At 50.0% G+C, this 17215-nt stretch overlaps 1 protein-coding gene across 1 annotated transcript in view; it reads right to left on the bottom strand.

The window, feature by feature from the left end:
* CLPB (caseinolytic mitochondrial matrix peptidase chaperone subunit B) overlaps positions 1-17215 on the bottom strand; it is a 47719-nt gene that overhangs the window by 10707 nt on the left and 19797 nt on the right. Inside the window, exons 5-10 of the mRNA XM_048493072.1 lie at positions 15683-15834; positions 14998-15166; positions 9998-10075; positions 6366-6421; positions 2944-2988; positions 1094-1255 (exon numbers count right to left, since the gene is read on the bottom strand). Coding sequence (XP_048349029.1) covers positions 1094-1255; positions 2944-2988; positions 6366-6421; positions 9998-10075; positions 14998-15166; positions 15683-15834 — 662 coding nt within the window. The remainder of the gene's footprint in view (positions 1-1093; positions 1256-2943; positions 2989-6365; positions 6422-9997; positions 10076-14997; positions 15167-15682; positions 15835-17215) is intronic.

The following is a 17215-nucleotide window of genomic DNA, read 5'->3' as shown; positions in this document are numbered from 1 at the left end:
TGGCCTGGGCCGCTGGGCTCGATTATTAGCATTAAACCTAAGACCTAGTATGGAGGAAGCAGTGTAGGTAACCCTGTTAAGCGCTGTTAAACCCTGCTGATTTTCATGCGAACAACTAAAGCGTGATCCTTTACCTGGGAGTAAGCTCAGTTGCTGGCAATGGGGCTTGCTTAAGAACATAAGAACATAAGAACTAGCCTGCTGGATCAGATCAGAGTCCATCTAGTCCAGCACTCTGCTACTCGCAGTGGCCCACCAGGTGCCTTTGGGAGCTCACCTGCAGGAGGTGAAAGCAATGGCCTTCTGCTGCTGCTGCTGCTCCTGAGCACCTGGTCTGCTAAGGCATTTGCAGTCTGAGATCAAGGAGGATCAAGATTGGTAGCCAGAGATCGACTTCTCCTCCATAAATCTGTCCAAGCCCTTTTTAAAGCTATCCAGGTGAGTGGCCATCACCACCTCCTGTGGCAGCATATTCCAAACACCAATCCCACGTTGCGTGAAGAAGTGTTTCCTTTTATTAGTCTTAATTCTTCCCCCCCAGCATTTTCAATGTATGCCCCTGGTTCTAGTATTGTGAGAAAGAGAGAAAAATTTGCTTCTGAGCAAACCCTCCTAGGGTCATGATTCACCCGTTGGAAGAGTTGCACAGTTGCTTCAAAGCAAAGCCAACAACTACTACCAAGCTTACTCCCGAGTAACACACGCCTTGGTGCCAACTGTTTTTTTCTAAACTAAAACCTCAGCATTCAGGTTAAATTGCCGTGTTGGCGCTTTGCGATAAATAAGTGGGTTTTGGGTTGCAGTTTGGGCACTCGATCTCGAAAAGGTTCGCCACCACGGCCATTGACCAACAGAGACCGAAGTGAGGAAGGGATCTACATTCCGTCATCCAGAAACAAACAGCCTTTCCAGCAATGCTTGATTCTGCAGGACAGGGTGAGGGGACATGTCCACATTCGAGGGCTCAGCCTGTCTCAAGCCTATTTGGATTCTACACAGGAGGCGGCCGGCCGCTTTGGGACTGAGATTCCCAGAGTGGACGGCAGCTGGAGCTGCTGTGGCCCCCCCTGAAACGAGCCCCGCCAGGTCTTACTTCGTCAAACAGCTGCAGCATGATGGTGAGGACGTCCGGGTGGGCCTTGTCCACTTCGTCAAAGAGGACGACGGCATTTGGGCACTGCTTGAGCTTCTTGGTCAGCTGTCCGCCTTCCTCGTGACCCACGTAGCCTGGTGGGGAGCCGATGAACTTGGCGACCTAGAAGGGGGAAAGGCGACAAAAGTCCCGTCCAAAAGGATTCACTGGTTTGCTCAGGAAAAAGGCCTGCGCTTATCTCCAGTCCTCTGGCCAGTTTGGAGAGGAGAAAGACTCGGGGAGAAGGCGGCCCAGAAGGAAGGTGCAACTTTAACGCCAAACATCAGTACTACTTAAAGGTGAATTAAAAAGGGCATGGCTGATGGGGGGCCCACAACACAGTGGCAGTTGTGGGAGCTATGTGGCGTAGGAGGTTAAGAGCTATGTGGCGTAGGAGCAGCAGTGGCGTAGGAGGTTAAGAGCTTGTGTCTCTAATCTGGAGGAACCGGGTTTGATTCCCAGCTCTGCCGCCTGAGCTGTGGAGGCTTGTCTGGGGAATTCAGATTAGCCTGTACACTCCCACACACGCCAGCTGGGTGATCTTGGGCTAGTCACAGCTTCCCGGAGCTCTCTCAGCCCCACCTACCTCATAGGGTGTTTGTTGTGAGGGGGGAAGGGCAAGGAGATTGTAAGCCCCTTTGAGTCTCCTGCAGGAGAGAAAGGGGGGATATAAATCCAAACTCCTCCTCCTCCTATGAAGTGTCTGTGTGTGTGTGTGTGTGGGGGGGGGGGGTTAGAGGGCAGAAGCCGAGCAGAGCCCCCACGACTGGAAAGCTCTACAATTCTGGATTACAGCATCAATTTACCGCACAACGTGAGCAAAGATCCAGTGGAATATATCGGTGATATTTTTAATGTTTTGCATTTTTTATTGCAAGGTTTTTAATGGAAAAAAAAATGAAAGGACAAGAACTCAAAAAGAAAAGACGGGGGGATGGAGAGAGAAAAATAAAAGGGAAATAAAAAGACATATACAAAAAGTTTCCACTTCTCTCTACAACTACCAATAAAATTACCAATTTAACACTTACTCCCTAGTTTGTTTATTTTATGTATTTATTCTTTAGACTTTTATACCGCCCTATCCCCAGGGGGCTCCAGGCGGTGTACAGTGTACAGGCATGATACAGTCATAAAATAGCTAAAACCTTTAAAAGCGGCGATAGGAACAATAAATGACTAAACATAATAAGTATAATAAATATAAGTGGCGTCCGACAACCCCATTTTCAAAAATCCTCTCCCAAGGGGGAGGGGCGGGCGAGTCCCATTAGATGGCAGAAGGCCCAGATGTAAGGAGCCAAGAAAAGGGGGGGGGGCACCATCAGCGCCCGGATCCTCCAAAGGCCCGGCAGAACAGCTCCGTCTTACAGGCCCTGCGGAACTCACCAAGATCCCGCAGGGCCCGGACAGCTGGAGGGAGAGCGTTCTACCAGGCCGGGGCCAGAGCCGTAAAGGCCCTGGCCCGTGTGGAGGCCAGCCGCATCATCGAGGGGCCGAGGACCACCAGTAAATTAGTCTCAACTGAGCGAAGAAGCCATACAGGGACATATGGGGTGATGCGGTCTCAAAGTTGCCAAAAAACCCTCTTTCTTGTCTATTATCTTTTTCTTAATCCTCAAATCCTCAGTTTTTTTTTCAATTCAGAAAGTCTTATCGGGAGTTTCCAGTCAGTGATCAATGAAGTGTTGCCTTTTCTCTGAAGTCAGGTCCAGTGGGACACAGGTGTGCTTTTTATCGTCTTATTTTCCCTTCCAAACATTGTAATGAAAGATAAATTTAAAGAGAGAAGCAGACTTTTCTCGACTCACCTCGTGCCTCTCCTGAAACTCTGACATGTCCAGCCGAATGAACCCCTGGGGAAAAAAGAAGCACAGCCCTTTAGCAGTAGCAGTGACTCGGGGGGGGGGGGGGGGGGCAACTCTTGGTGGGGGTCGTGAGGATCCTTCTCAGGGGCAGAGCCAGAGGTGGGATCCAGCAGCTTCTCACAGGTTCCCGAGAGTAGGTTACTCATTATTGTTGTGTGCTGAGAGGGGGTTACTAATGGGTGATTTTGCCACGTGATTTTTGCCCTAGTTACGCCCCTCCTCTCAGCAGTAGCGCGCAGAACTGGAAGCAGTCTAGCCGGAGGTGCACCGGCGTGCGTGGCAGCCTGCGCCTGCATGCATTCGTTTCCTGCCCAAGGACTAGCGCAGCGGCTGCGTCCTTGCCACAGCCCCGCCCAGGAATGCCACGCCCCCAGAATGCCCGGCCACGCCCCCGTTGTGCCCCGCCCAGCTGCATGGATTTGCAGGGCTGATCCTGCAGGCCAGAGAGAGCAGGAATCGAACCCTCTGTTCAACTAAACTATTTCTGTGAATGTCTTTGTCCGAGGCTCCAGGCCTTGGAAAAAATCTTCTCCCAGACTTAGACACTGCCGAGTCACCCTCAAACTCAGGGGACTGGCACCTATGGGGCCACCTCTCCTGCTGCACCCTTGAAGATTGCTGCGCTCAGTAGGTGAAAACCTGCTGGCGGGCCCTGCCTGGGCTTGCCTTGTGAAGGTCAGGGCATTTTTTGATCCTGGTCCCAACCTGATAGAACGCTGCATAGCAAGACTCGGTCTCTGTGGGGCCTGATGCAATTCTGCAGGGCTTGTAAGACAGGACTGTTCCACCAAGTATATGGTTGAGGCGGCCTCGGAGTTTCCATCTCGGCCTCCTCCTCCTCCTCTTGCTTCTACCTTTTACCACCCTCCTTCCCTCCAGAAAAAATTGCCTCTATCGGACTGTCAGTGGATTCACTTTGCCCCTTGTCCTATTCAGAAGCTTATAGGAAATCAAAAGGTCAACTATTGAATAGAGAGTTCTCTACCCTAATCACAGCACCCAAGAAAACGTGCTCCCCCGTGTATTTTTCTCTCCCATTTGAACGGGGCCACTTGGCACACTACCTGTATTGCTTAATAAACCCTGTTCAAAGGAGAGCCATAATGCTCGCCAGGTTTAATGTTATGCCTTCTGCCTTGTTACATGGCAGATTTAATAAGCAAGAAAAGGCTAAAAGATTGTGCCCATGTAACGATGGCTCAGTTGAATCTCTGGCCCACCAATTACTTCACTGTCTCAGATTCAAGGAAATCAGATCCAAGTATGTGAATCTCACTCCTTTACATTTACCCCATCTCCCCGATTTATTTAGATTACACTACTTGTTGGACAACCCTGATCCTTCTCTCTGTATGATAGTGGCAGACTTTCTCCTGGAAATTACTAAACGCCAGTAGATTTCCTTCGTCCTAACATGTATATCCTGTATTGTATATGCTTTTTAATCTGTTTTTATTATTGTTGTAATGCTGTCTGTGCCAATAAAGGCTTGCTTACTCTTCTTCCCTCCAGTAAATTAGCAGCTTTCTCAATGAACTTCTACCATCGTAAATGAGTAGGTTTTAATACGGTTAGAGCTGCACTGTCAAAGGCTTTCACGGCTGGAATCACGGGGGTGCTGTGTGGTTTCCAGGTTGTATGGCCGCTTTCTAGTAGCATTTTCTCCTGATGTTTCATCAGAGGATCCTCTGAAGAGCCAGCCACAGATGCAGGCGAAACGTCAGGAGAAAATGCTACTGGAACACGGCCATATAGCCCGGAAACCACACAGCACCCCAGTGGTTAGAACTGTTTTTAGATTGTTATTTATATATTGGTGATTTTAATGTTCATGAAATGTTGGTAGCCACCCTGAGCCCAAAAGGGGAAGGCAACGTATGAAACAGACAAAATAAATACACCTCAGAACCTCTGTTCCCTCATAAGCCTGGGAAACAGTAAAACGAATCGGGAAGGATCCTACTCTCTCCTGGCATTCTGCAAATGATGCAAAACAGAAATCATTCAAGAGGGCTTCTTGCTCAGCTAAACGGCACTGTACTGTAAATGAAATGGCCACAAAGCTGCGCTGGGAGAGAAACAGGGACTACGGCCGATACTACCGCGTTGCTGCTGGCCACTGTAAGTTTGCTCCAGACTTTTGACTGTGTGTTCCTGCATGGCAGGAGGTTGGACTTGATGGCCCCTTGGGGTCTCTTCCAACTCTAGGATTCTAGGTAGGGGATATGATTGAAGTCTATAAAATTATGAATGGGGTAGAAAATGTGGACAGAGAGACATTTTTCTCTCTTTCTCACAATACTAGAACCAGGGGGCATTCACTGAAAATGCTGGGGGGAAGAGTTAGGACTAATAAAAGGAAACACTTCTTCACGCAATGTGTGATTGGTGTTTGGAATATGCTGCCACAGGAGGTGGTGATGGCCACTCACCTGGATAGCTTCTTTAAAAAGGACTTGGACAGACTTATGGAGGAGAAGTCGATCTGTGGCTACCAATCTTGATCCTCCTTGATCTCAGATTGCAAATGCCTTAACAGACCAGGTGCTCGGGAGCAGCAGCAGCAGAAGGCCATTGCTTTCACATCCTGCCTGTGAGCTCCCAAAGGCACCTGGTGGGCCACTGCGAGTAGCAGAGAGCTGGACTAGATGGACTCTGGTCTGATCCAGCTGGCTTGTTCTTATGTTCTTACACCACTCAACGTATCATGTTGAAAATCTCACGCTTCGTTTCAGCTCTGTTTGTTTCCAGACTCCGGCAATCCAAATCATGTTGGACTGTTCCCCGGATGTCCCACCCGGCTGACTGCACTCGACCTGCACTAGATAATCCGCGTTGAGCCTCAGCGAGGGAAGTGGACTTATACATAAGCAAATAAGAGACGCTCTCGTCCGATCCAGTCACGAGGGCATCACACAGACCAAGAGTTTGCTGACTGCCGGAGCAGGGGCCCAGATGGTTCCATCTTCCCTCCGGGCTCTCCTTCCCCACCCTCGCGGGGTGCTGGCACAACTCAAGCCCCCTGTTGGCCCACCCACCCACCCGCTCCCTGGATCCCTCGTCTACTTTCTGGCTGCTCCAGTCACTCCCCGGCTTTCCTTCTTCTCTGACCTCTGACCTTCTGTGGCCTGGATATCCTGGGGGGAGTTTTGCCAGCTCCAGGCACGGGGGGCCCAACTTTGATCCAAAAGGGTCTCAGGCTGAGTCTTGGCCCACGAGCCACCACTGGCGAAAAGCCTGTGACCCTGACGGCCACCAGGTGTGGGAAACGTCCCACGGGAGCCTGACTCCAGCAGGGCAAGTCCGCTCGCCGTGGCTCAGGAAATACAGCGCGGCCTTAAAAGCACCACGAGAAAAGGGCTCACCTTCTTGATATCTTTGTGGAGGTATTTGGCTGTCTGCTTGGCCAGCTCAGTTTTACCTGCGTGAGAAGGTGGCAGAGGAGGGCGGGGGGGGGGGGGGGGGAAAGGAGAAAACACGATTAAGACAGACTCTATACAAGTCTCAGACTGCTTCCTGATTCCGTTCTTTCCCTGGTGTCAGTCTCAAAGAATCAGAGAGTTGAAGAGACACCCAAGGACCATCCAGTCCAACCCCCTGCCATGCAGGAACACACAATCAAAGCACTCCCGACATATGCTGATCCAGCCTCTCTTTAAAAACCTCCAAAGAAGGAGACTCCACCACACTCCGAGGCAGTGAATTCCACTGTCTAACAGCCCTTCAATGTCAGGAAGTTTTTTCCTGAGAGCAGCAGTGGCGTAGGAGGTTAAGAGCTCGTGTATCTAATCTGGAGGAACCGGGTTTGATTCCCCGCTCTGCCGCCTGAACTGTGGAGGCTTATCTGGGGAATTCAGATTAGCCTGGGCACTCCCACACACGCCAGCTGGGTGACCTTGGGCTAGTCACAGTTCTTCAGAGCTCTCTCAGCCCCACCCACCTCACAGGGTGTTTGTTGTGAGGGGGGAAGGGCAAGGATATTTTAAACCCCTTTGAGTCTCCTGCAGGAGAGAAAGGGGGGATATAAATCCAAACTCTTCTTCTTCTTCTTCTGATGTTTAGGCGGAATCTCTTTTCCTTCACCTTGAACCCATGACTCCGTGTCCTAGTCTCTGAGGCAGCAGAAAACAAGCTTGCTCCCTCCCCAACATGACATCCCTTGAAAAATAGCTGTGTTGATCTGAGTTCAGAAGCACCACAGAGACGGACAAGATTTCCAGGTATAAGTGTTTGAGGGTCAAAGCGCCCTTTCTCATGTATCTCCACTGTGCCACCCCGTTGTGACCAGCTTCCACACCCAGACACGGGGGAGGCAACTGAGGAAGAGGAGAGGTGGAGGAGAAAAGCCTGCCTGTGGCTTTCGGCTTCTTATGGAAGTCGGTATGGTGTAGTGGTTAAGAGCACTGGAGCGAGTTTGATTCCACGCTCCTCCTCACAAGGGGGGGGGGACTCTAATCTGGAGAACAGGGTTTGATTCCCCACTCCTACGTACACAGCCTGCGGGGTGACCTAGGGCCAGTCACGGTTCTCTCCGAACTCTCTCAGCCCCACCTGCCTCACAGGTTGACTGTTGTGGGGAGAGGAAGGGAGAGAGTTTGTCAGATGCTTTGAGACTCCCTGCAGTTGAGAAAAGTGGGGTATAAATTCAAACTACTACTACCACCTCCTCCTCCTTGCAAGGGCATAAGAACATAAGTACATAAGGAAGAGCCTGCTGGATCAGACCAGAGTCCATCTAGTCCAGCACTCTGCTACTCGCAGTGGCCCACCAGGTGCCTTTGGGAGCTCACAGGCAGGATGTGAAAGCAAGGGCCTTCTGCTGCTGCTGCTCCTGAGCACCTGGTCTGCTAAGGCATTTGCAATCTCAGATCAAAGAGGATCAAGATTGGTAGCCAGAGATCGACTTCTCCTCCATAAATCTGTCCAAGCCCCTTTGAAAGCTATCCAGGTGAGTGGCCATCACCCCCTCCTGTGGCAGCATATTCCAAACACCAGCCACGAGTTGCGGGAAGAAATGTTTCCTTTTATTAGTCCTAATTCTTCCCCCCAGCATTTTCAATGGATGCCCCCTGGTTCTACGAAGCTACAAATTCCCCACCTGGCCAAGATGAGAAGGGCTGGAAGAATCCCCCCAGCGATGGGACCAGCAGCTCTGCTTCAGCCAAGCAACCGGCGTGCCCCCCCTTACAATGTCCTGGATTGCGAGGGGAGGAAGGGGGTTCACCAGGAAACACGATATTCTCTGTTTATTGAATTTAAATGCAACGCCTGTCGTAGAACTCGAGACGTAAAGGCGATCAATAATTCAAAACGCATATTATGGAATAAATCTACATCGACACGATATCAGCACACAAGACCGGAGACTCATCAATGCACCTGCATTAACCGGGACCCAAGAGGATTCTGGGACATGCCCTGTGGGGTGGGTCAAACAGCATCCAAAGGGGAAACAAGAAGAGAAGAGTTTGGATTTATACCCCCACCTTCTCTCCTGTAAGGAGACTCAAGGTGGCTGACAAACTCCTTTCCCTTCCTTCCTTCCTTCCTTCCTTCCTTCCTTCCTTCCTTCCTTCCTTCCTTCCTTCCTTCCTTCCTTCCTTCCTTCCTTCCTTCCTTCCTTCCTTCCTTCCATCCTCCCTCCCTCCCTCCCTCCCTCCCCAACAACAAACACCCTGTGAGGGCGACCGTGGGACAGTCACAGTTCTCTCAGAGCTCTCTCAATCTCAGCTGTCTCACAAAGTGTTCGTTGCGGTGGGGAGAGGAAGACAATTGGGAGCTGCTTTGAGACTCATTAAGGTATAAAAACCAGCTCTTCTTCTGCCTTTTCAAATGAAATATTGACATCCCCTGTTTTCCGGCATACATATACGTGTACCTATTACTCCAGCTACCTGTGTGGTGTAGTGGTTAGGAGTGGTGGACTCTAATCTGGAGAACTGGGTTTGATTCCCCACCCCTCCACCTGAGCGGTGGGCTTTTATCTGGTGAACCGGATGTGTTTCCCTGCACCTTCAGGTGAAGCTCCCAAAGGCACCTGGTGGGCCACTGCGAGTAGCAGAGAGCTGGACTAGATGGACTCTGGTCTGATCCAGCTGGCTTGTTCTTATGTTCCTATGTTTTTAAGAACCTTTCATGCTAGCAGAAGACTCCTGCCCGCTGGAGAAATGTGCCACCATTCCTAGAATGGTCCTGTGGGGCTCTGCCCGTTGCTCCTGATATAAACGGTGGAGCCGTTGGGAAAGCGTGCCCTGGGCTCCCACAGCTTAGGAGGCCTTGATTGCATTTGAGGAAGAACTTCCTGACATTACGGTGTGCCCAGCACTAGAATGGAGTTCCTCGTGAGGTGGTGGATCCTTCATCACTTGAGGTTCTTAAGTATCAACCAGATACCTTCTCATGAGGGATATTGTAGTTTCTGTGACTGCAGCAGGTTGGACAAGAAGAAGAGAAGAAGAGTTTGGATTTATATCCCCCCTTTCTCTCCTGCAGGAGACTCAAAGGGGCTTACAATCTCCTTGCCCTTCCCCCCTCACAACAAACACCCTGTGAGGTGAGTGGGGCTGAGAGAGCTCCGAGGAGCTGTGACTAGCCCAAGGTCACCCAGCTGGCGTGTGTGGGAGTGCACAGGCTAATCTGAATTCCCCAGATCAGCCTCCACAGCTCAGGCGGCAGAGCTGGGAATCAAACCCGGTTCCTCCAGATTAGAGACACAAGCTCTTAACCTCCTACGCCACTGCTGCTCACTCAGATCCTGGCAGGTTCTTCCAACTCCGAGATTAAAATAAATAAATACGAGGTGGGGGGCTCGGCAAGGGGGCTGCAAAACCCAACAGAGAAGGTACTTAGAAAGAAGGCCAAAATGCTTGGGCCCTCCTCATAAGACCTTCCCGTGTTCTCCGCCCAGAGAGAAAAAGTCGCTGGGGTCATCGTTGGCGAGGCCTCCCCTGCCAGCAATGGCTGCTCAGCCCCACGCAAAGAAGGACGGCCGCGTTACCTATTCCAGACGATCCCAAGAAGAGGAAAACCAGTGGGTGCTCTTCGTCGTACCAGCCATTTTCCTTTCTCCGGATGGCTGCAATTGAAGAGCGACAAAAAAAAAAAGAACACAAAAGGAAAGGAAAGGGGTTATCTATCTGGGCACGTAAAAAAAAGCAAAGGCAAATAAATCAATGACAGAACAGCGAGTATAATTATCACTAAGTATACACTATGTTTTACTGCTTGCTGCCCACTCAAAGTCCTCACTACCATTAGAGCTACCTAATTTGATTAGCCGGCAAGGCCTCCAGAGAGACCTAATCAGGTTAGCATGGATTTGGAAAGATGCCCAGAGCAGATTTCGGATAAAGTTTTCCAGGATGTGCACTCAGGGGTTGCCAGGGAAACAGAACGGAGGGTGGACACTGAATGAACCAGGAACACAGCCACTGGGCGGACTGGGAGGGGTGGGGAAGATTCAAGAGGGGCCACGGCTCTCTAGCTCATAAGCACTACCTGTGCTCATGGAACACCTGGTGAAGAGGAGTTCGCCGCTTCTTTTCCACGGCTGGGAAGGAAGAGGTTTGAATTCAAGGTCGCGGCAGCCGTGGACAGGTGCACAAGTGGTCCTAAATCCGTGGTGGCGAACCTTTGGCACTCCAGATGTTATGGACTACAATTCCCATCAGCCCCTGCCAGCACGGCCAATTCGCCGTGCTGGCAGGGGCTGATGGGAATTGTAGTCCGTAACATCTGGAGTGTCAAAGGTTCGCCACCACTGTAATAGTAGTAAAGGGATGCGGACAGAACACACGGAGGCTGGCTGGAAACAAGGAACAGGTTTTGGCACACCTCCCCCTGAAATAAACAAACTAAAACTATTCTCTGAGGCAGCACCACAGAGCAGTAACGGAAGGTATCATTTTCTGTTGAGTTAATCAGGGTTAACTGTACATATACCCTGTTTACCCGAAAATAAGACATCCCCTGAAAATAAGACGTAGTAGAGATTTTGCTGAAGTGCTAAATATAAAGCATCCCTTGAAAGTAAGACGTAGCAAAGTTTTTGTTTGGAAGCATGCCCGTCGACCACAGCATGCAGCTGTGGAGCAGAAAAATAAGACATCCCCTGAAAATAAGACACAGCGCATCTTTGGGAGCAAAAATTAATATAAGACACTGTTTTATTTTTGGGGAAACAGGGTAGTTGTGCCGTAAACATGACACAATGGAAGAAAAGATTGGCTGTTGTGGGTTTTTTGGGCTAGATGGACCTGGTCTGGCAGGAGCAAAAACTACCAGACCACAGCCTGAAAAACCCCGCAACGGCGCAAAAAACCCACAGTCCGAAAAACGCACAGAAAAACCCACACAGCTCGAAAAATCCACAACAGCCGGTTGCTTCCAGACAAGAAAGCCTTTGACAATACAGGAAGAAAAAAAGTCTTTACTAGTAACACCTGTGTACTATATAGTATGTAAATTTGCATCATTTAATGTGTCACGTGCTACTTGTGCTTTGCTTCCGTTATTTTTTCTCATTAAAAAAAAAAGATTACTGGTTGGTCCTTATTCCTATAACACTATTTACTGAATGATCATATTGATTCAGCCTCAGGCCCCAATAAGAAAGGTGGACTATCAATAATGCAAACAAGCAAAATAAATAAAGACAAAAAAAACCCCAATTGGGTGGGTCCGCCCCACCCCTGAACCAGAAACAGACCAGAGGCTGTTTCGTGTGGACAGGCTGCTCCTGATATTGAACGTCATCCTGGTCAGTTTGTTTGTTTGTTTGTTTATTGGTTAGATTTTTATATCGCCCAATCCCCGAGGGGCTCTGGGCGGTGTACGGCATAAAATTACCAGTACCGCATAAAATCCTAAATTCCAAAACCTTTAAAACAGCAATAGAATTAATAATAATCAGAGGCGTCCCGCAAAACCCCGTGTTTAGTTAAATCCTCCCTAAGAGGGAGGGACGGCGAGTCCCATTAGATAAAGGGCTTAGATGTGAAAAGCCAGAAAGGGGGGCGGGGCACCTTCAGTGGCTGGTACCTCCAAAGGCCCGGCGGAACAACACCGTCTTGCAGGCCCTGCGGAACTCACTAAGATCCCGCAGGGCCCCGACAGCTGGAGGAAGAGTGTTCCACCAGGCCGGGGCCAGAGCCGTAAAGGCCCTGGCCCGCGTGGAGGCCAGCCGCCTCATTGTAGTGGCTGCCTGTCGAAAGACCTGACCTGGATGTCCCAGGCTGGCCCGATCTTGTCAGAGCTTGGAAGCTTAGCAGGGTCCGTCCTGGTTCACACTTGGATGGGAGACCCCGCGAGGAAGTCCAGTGATGCTACACAACAGCAGGCGAGGGCAAGTGAGCCGACTGAGCCCCGTTTCTGGTCTTGCTGCGTCTCTGAGGCATCTTCCGCACAGTCAGAATAATGCACTTTCAATGCACTGTCAGTGCACTTTGCAGTTGGGCGGAATAGCCAAACCCACCTGCAAACAGTTGTGAAAGTGGCTTGAAAGTGCATTATTCTACATGTATAGAAGGGGCTTTAGGTGCAGAATAATGCACTTTCAATCCACTTTCACAACTGTTTGCAAGTGGGTTTGGCTGTTCCGCCCAGCTGCAAAGTGAACCGACAGTGCATTGAAAGTGCATTGTTTTATTCTGTTTTTGTTGGTTGTGCGCTGCCCTGAGCAATTCAGGGGAGGGTGGGTCACAAATATGATGAAATAAATAAATAATTCTGCATGTGCCGAAGGGATCTTAGAGCAGGGGCGTCAAACTCGCAGCCCTCCAGATGTTTATGAACTACAATTCCCATCAGTCCCTCCCAACATGAGCATTGGCTAGACTGGCAAGGGCTGATGGGAATTGTAGTTCATGAACATCTGGAGGGCTGCAAGTTTGACACCTGTGTCTTAGAGGGTTACTGCAGCTGTGCTTCCCACGAAATGCAGTTTGTGTCTGTTTGCGTCTCCCCTCCAAAGGCAGGCACAGAAAACTGGGCAGACGGTGCTACGGGCTCACCTGTTACGGCTGCTTTTTAAAATTCTGCACAGGCCGGGCAGCTGTCAGCGGCCAGAGGGCCCCGAGGTGCAACCGTATTACGTTTGACAGAAGCCCCGCTTCAAAGGAGGCGAAATGCCAAGCTTGGAAGGAAAGGAGAGCAAAGAGATTGTTTTTCTGATAGCAGAAGGAGATAATGGAAGTGGAAAGGCAGACGGAACGGAGGACTTAAAGAGCATCTGAGAACCGCCGGGTGCCTTGGAGGGCAGCTGCGCGGCTGCTAGAATACAGCGACATCAGACACTCCTGCCACCAGCAAAGTCCAAAGTAGGGCTGGGGAGGAGAAGAAGAAGAATTTGGATTTATATCTCACCTTTCTCTCCTGTAAGGAGACTCAAAGGGGCTGACAATCTTCATTCCCTTCCTCACCCCGACAACAAACACCCTGTGAGGTGGGTGGGGCTGAGAGAGTTCCGAAGAGCCGTGACTAAGGGCGCCTTTGAATTTTTGAATTTGACTTTAAATCTGTATTCACCGCTGTTTTTTAAAAGGGATTTAGTAATTTATTTGTATTGAAGTTTAATTGTTTAGTCTTGATTGTGTTTAGTTGCATTAGGATTTAATTTTGTTGTACACCGCCCAGAGCCCTTCGAGGATAGGGCGGTATATAAAACTAAACAATAAATTTTTATTTATTTATTTATTTATTAATTCGGCTTTTATACCGCCCGATCCCCGAAGGGGATAAATAACATGTGTTGGACTGCACAAGCTAATCTGGTTCACCAGAGAAGCTTCCACAGCTCAAGTGGCAGAGCAGGGAATCAAACCCAGTTCTCCAGATTAGAGCGCACCTGCTCTTAACCACTATGCCACACTGGCTCTTAGGCGGAGAGTGATGGTTAACGCTCCCCCCCCCCTTTGCTGAATGGCCACACAGACACGCGAATTCAGAACTCCTACTTCAACACTCCAACCACTGAATTACATTGGCTCACTTGGACATTTATTTTCACTATGCAGACAGCCACGCTCTCATCAAGCACTCGGGCGGCTTCTGCTGGCCATTTATAAAAACTGTCCAGCCAGTAGAATATGGGGGGCTTAGAATTTCACAGACAAACACCCACCCACAGAGCCTGCCCTGTCCTGAGGATCTCACCCTAAGCCTCCCACTTTTCACGCTGTAGATCCCCATCTGTGAAATGGGCACACAATTGGCCAGTTTTGCACGGCTGTTAAGAACATAAGAACATAAGAACTAGCCTGCTGGATCAGACCAGAGTCCATCTAGTCCAGCTCTCTGCTACTCGCAGTGGCCCACCAGGTGCCTTTGGGAGCTCACATGCAGGAGGTGAAAGCAATGGCCTTCTGCTGCTGCTGCTGCTCCTGAGCACCTGGTCTGCTAAGGCATTTGCAACCTCAGATCAAAGAGGATCAAGATTGGTAGCCATAGATCGACTTCTCCTCCATCAATCTATCCAAGCCCCTTTTAAAGCTATCCAGGTGAGTGGCCATCACCGCCTCCTGTGGCAGCATATTCCAAACACCGATCACACGTTGCGTGAAGAAGTGTTTCCTTTTATTAGTCCTAGTTCTTCCCTCAAGCATTTTCAATGAATGCCCCCTGGTTCTAGTATTGTGAGAAAGAGAGAAAAATGTCTCTCTGTCAACATTTTCTACCCCACGCATAATTGTATAGACTTCAATCATATCCCCCCTCAGACGTCTCCTCTCCAAACTGTTGTGACACTTCAGCACAGGAAAGCCTTTTAAGGTGCTAAAATCAAGGATCCCCGATCAGTAGGCAACTTTAAAACTCTGACAGCGTGGTGAGCCACAAAATGGCTGCCGAAGGAGGCGGGGCCAACTACAAAATGGCTGCCACAGACGACCTGTAGTCATGCCGTGAAGATCGTTGTGTTGTGGCAGCAGCCGCCAAACCAACGTGTTTTTTTTTAAAAAAACCAGCCAATCAAATGGCTTGCACGGCAAAAGCCCCGCCCACTTTCTAGAAACATCTGGTGGGGGCCAGGGAAGGTGTCCGGGAGTGCCACGGCGCTCATGGGCACCACGTGGGGGACCCCTGTACTGAAATGTAATTCTGTTGTCAAAAACCTGGGGAAAGGAACCCACAGTCCTGCTGGCGAGAAATCCTCTCTGCCGGGGTCAGGAGGCTACAACGCCAGTTAGCAAAGCTGCAAACCCAAGGCGATGTGGCGTTTAAAGCGCATCTTTTTATCCTGCGGTATCATTAATTTTTCATCCCTGGTCCTGTAGAGGATCCACCGTGGGTGGGATAAGTGCAATCCCCCCGCCCCCCCCCGCAAGCTATTGGCTTCTTACAGCCCTAAACTGTTGTGGGGAGTCCTGGCAAAGGGGCCACCCCCAAAGTCGCTCGGTTCCTGCAAGCAAAAGAGAGACGGACCCCCGTCGGGTCCCCTCGGCCAGGCCCGGCTTTACGTTTCCATCAGTATCGGAGCAGACAGAGCGCCGGGTCTCGCAGAGGCCTTTCCAGCTCGCTATTGAACTGATAAATTCACTGTATTACTTTACACAAATCAATACCCCAGCAGTTATCAGGGGTTGACGTGGGCAAAATTGGTTTCAGCCAATTTGTGAGCGTAATAAATGTCCGTTTATCAAATCAATTCATTCCGTGGGGCTTCTTGGGCCGACGGTGCCTGCGATACCGGCGGACCGATGTCCTTCAGGCGCTGACCAAAGACCAGCCATGCCCTTGCGAGGCGACGCGTTGGCATCTGTGCGGCGGGCTTGACTTTGCCCGCTTCTCTGGTCGCCGAGTTCGAGGCGCTGGCATTTAATGAGTCATGACCAAATGGGTCTTTGGGGGGTGAGACCGTGCAGAGATGAACGTGGTGGTCGAGGACCAGGTAGCAAAATGTAAAGTGATGCACATAGGGGCAAAAAATCCAAACTTCACATACACACTACAGGGGTCAGTGCTATCAGTCACAGACCAGGAAAGAGATTTGGGCGTCTTAGTTGATAGTTCCATGGGAATGTCAACTCAATGCATGGCAGCTGTGAAAAAGGCAAACTCTATGCTGGGGATCATTAGGAAAGGAATTGAGAATAAAACTGCAAAGATCGTCATGCCCTTATATAAAGCAGTGGTGCGACCGCACTTGGAGTCCTGTGTTCAGTTCTGGCCGCCACATCTCAAAAAGGATATTGAAGAGATAGAAAGAGTGCAGAGAAGGGCAACGAGGATGATTGAGGGACTGGAGCACCTTCCTTATGAGGAGAGGCTGCAGCGTTTGGGACTCTTTAGTTTGGAGAGGAGACGTCTGAGGGGGGATATGATTGAAGCCTATAAAATTATGCATGGGGTAGAAAAGGTTGACAGAGAGAAATTTCTCTCTCTCTTTCTCACAATACTAGAACCAGGGGGCATCCATTGAAAATGCTGGGGGGAAGAATTAGGACTAATAAAAGGAAACACTTCTTCACACAACGTGTGATTGGTGTTTGGAATATGCTGCCACAGGAGGTGGTGATGGCCACTAACCTGGATAGCTTTAAAAGGGGCTTGGACAGATTGATGGAGGAGAAGTCGATCTCTGGCTACCAATCTTGATCCTCCTTGATCTGAGATTGCAAATGCCTTAGCAGACCAGGTGCTCGGGAGCAGCAGCAGCAGAAGGCCATTGCTTTCACCTCCTGCAGGTGAGCTCCCAAAGGCACCTGGTGGGCCACTGCGAGTAGCAGAGAGCTGGACTAGATGGACTCTGGTCTGATCCAGCTGGCTTGTTCTTATGTTCTTTGTGAGCTAGAGGCATCTGCATACGAAGAGGACTAAGTTTCTGTGGGAGTCTGGCCCCATTATCAGGGGCCTCCTACTTGTTGGGATAAGTGGTCCAGTCTAACATCAAAGAGATTATCCCTATTCGTAGTTAGCAGAGCAGCACGGGTGGCTAGAACACAGCAGAAGCCTGACCTCGTGTGCGTGCGTGCGAGCGTGCGAGCGCGTGTGATGGATCCCAATGTGCGGCAAGCTTACACAAAAGAAAGTCGGAGTCAGTTGTAGTTTCTAATCTAATAAAAAGAGTATTTAGTAGTGAACTCCATTCTGGATAGAAAGGTAGGTAGATAGATTCACTATGCTATCCTAGGCTGACCAGACGTCCCGCTTTTGGCGGGACAGTCCCGCCTTAAAACAATTTGTCCTGCGTCCCGCGGGTTTTTTCAAGTGTCCCGATTTT

The sequence above is a fragment of the Sphaerodactylus townsendi genome, linkage group LG04 (genome assembly GCF_021028975.2).
Source record: "Sphaerodactylus townsendi isolate TG3544 linkage group LG04, MPM_Stown_v2.3, whole genome shotgun sequence".
Lineage (NCBI taxonomy): Eukaryota > Metazoa > Chordata > Lepidosauria > Squamata > Sphaerodactylidae > Sphaerodactylus > Sphaerodactylus townsendi.
This window is presented reverse-complemented; position numbering and strand designations above follow the sequence as displayed.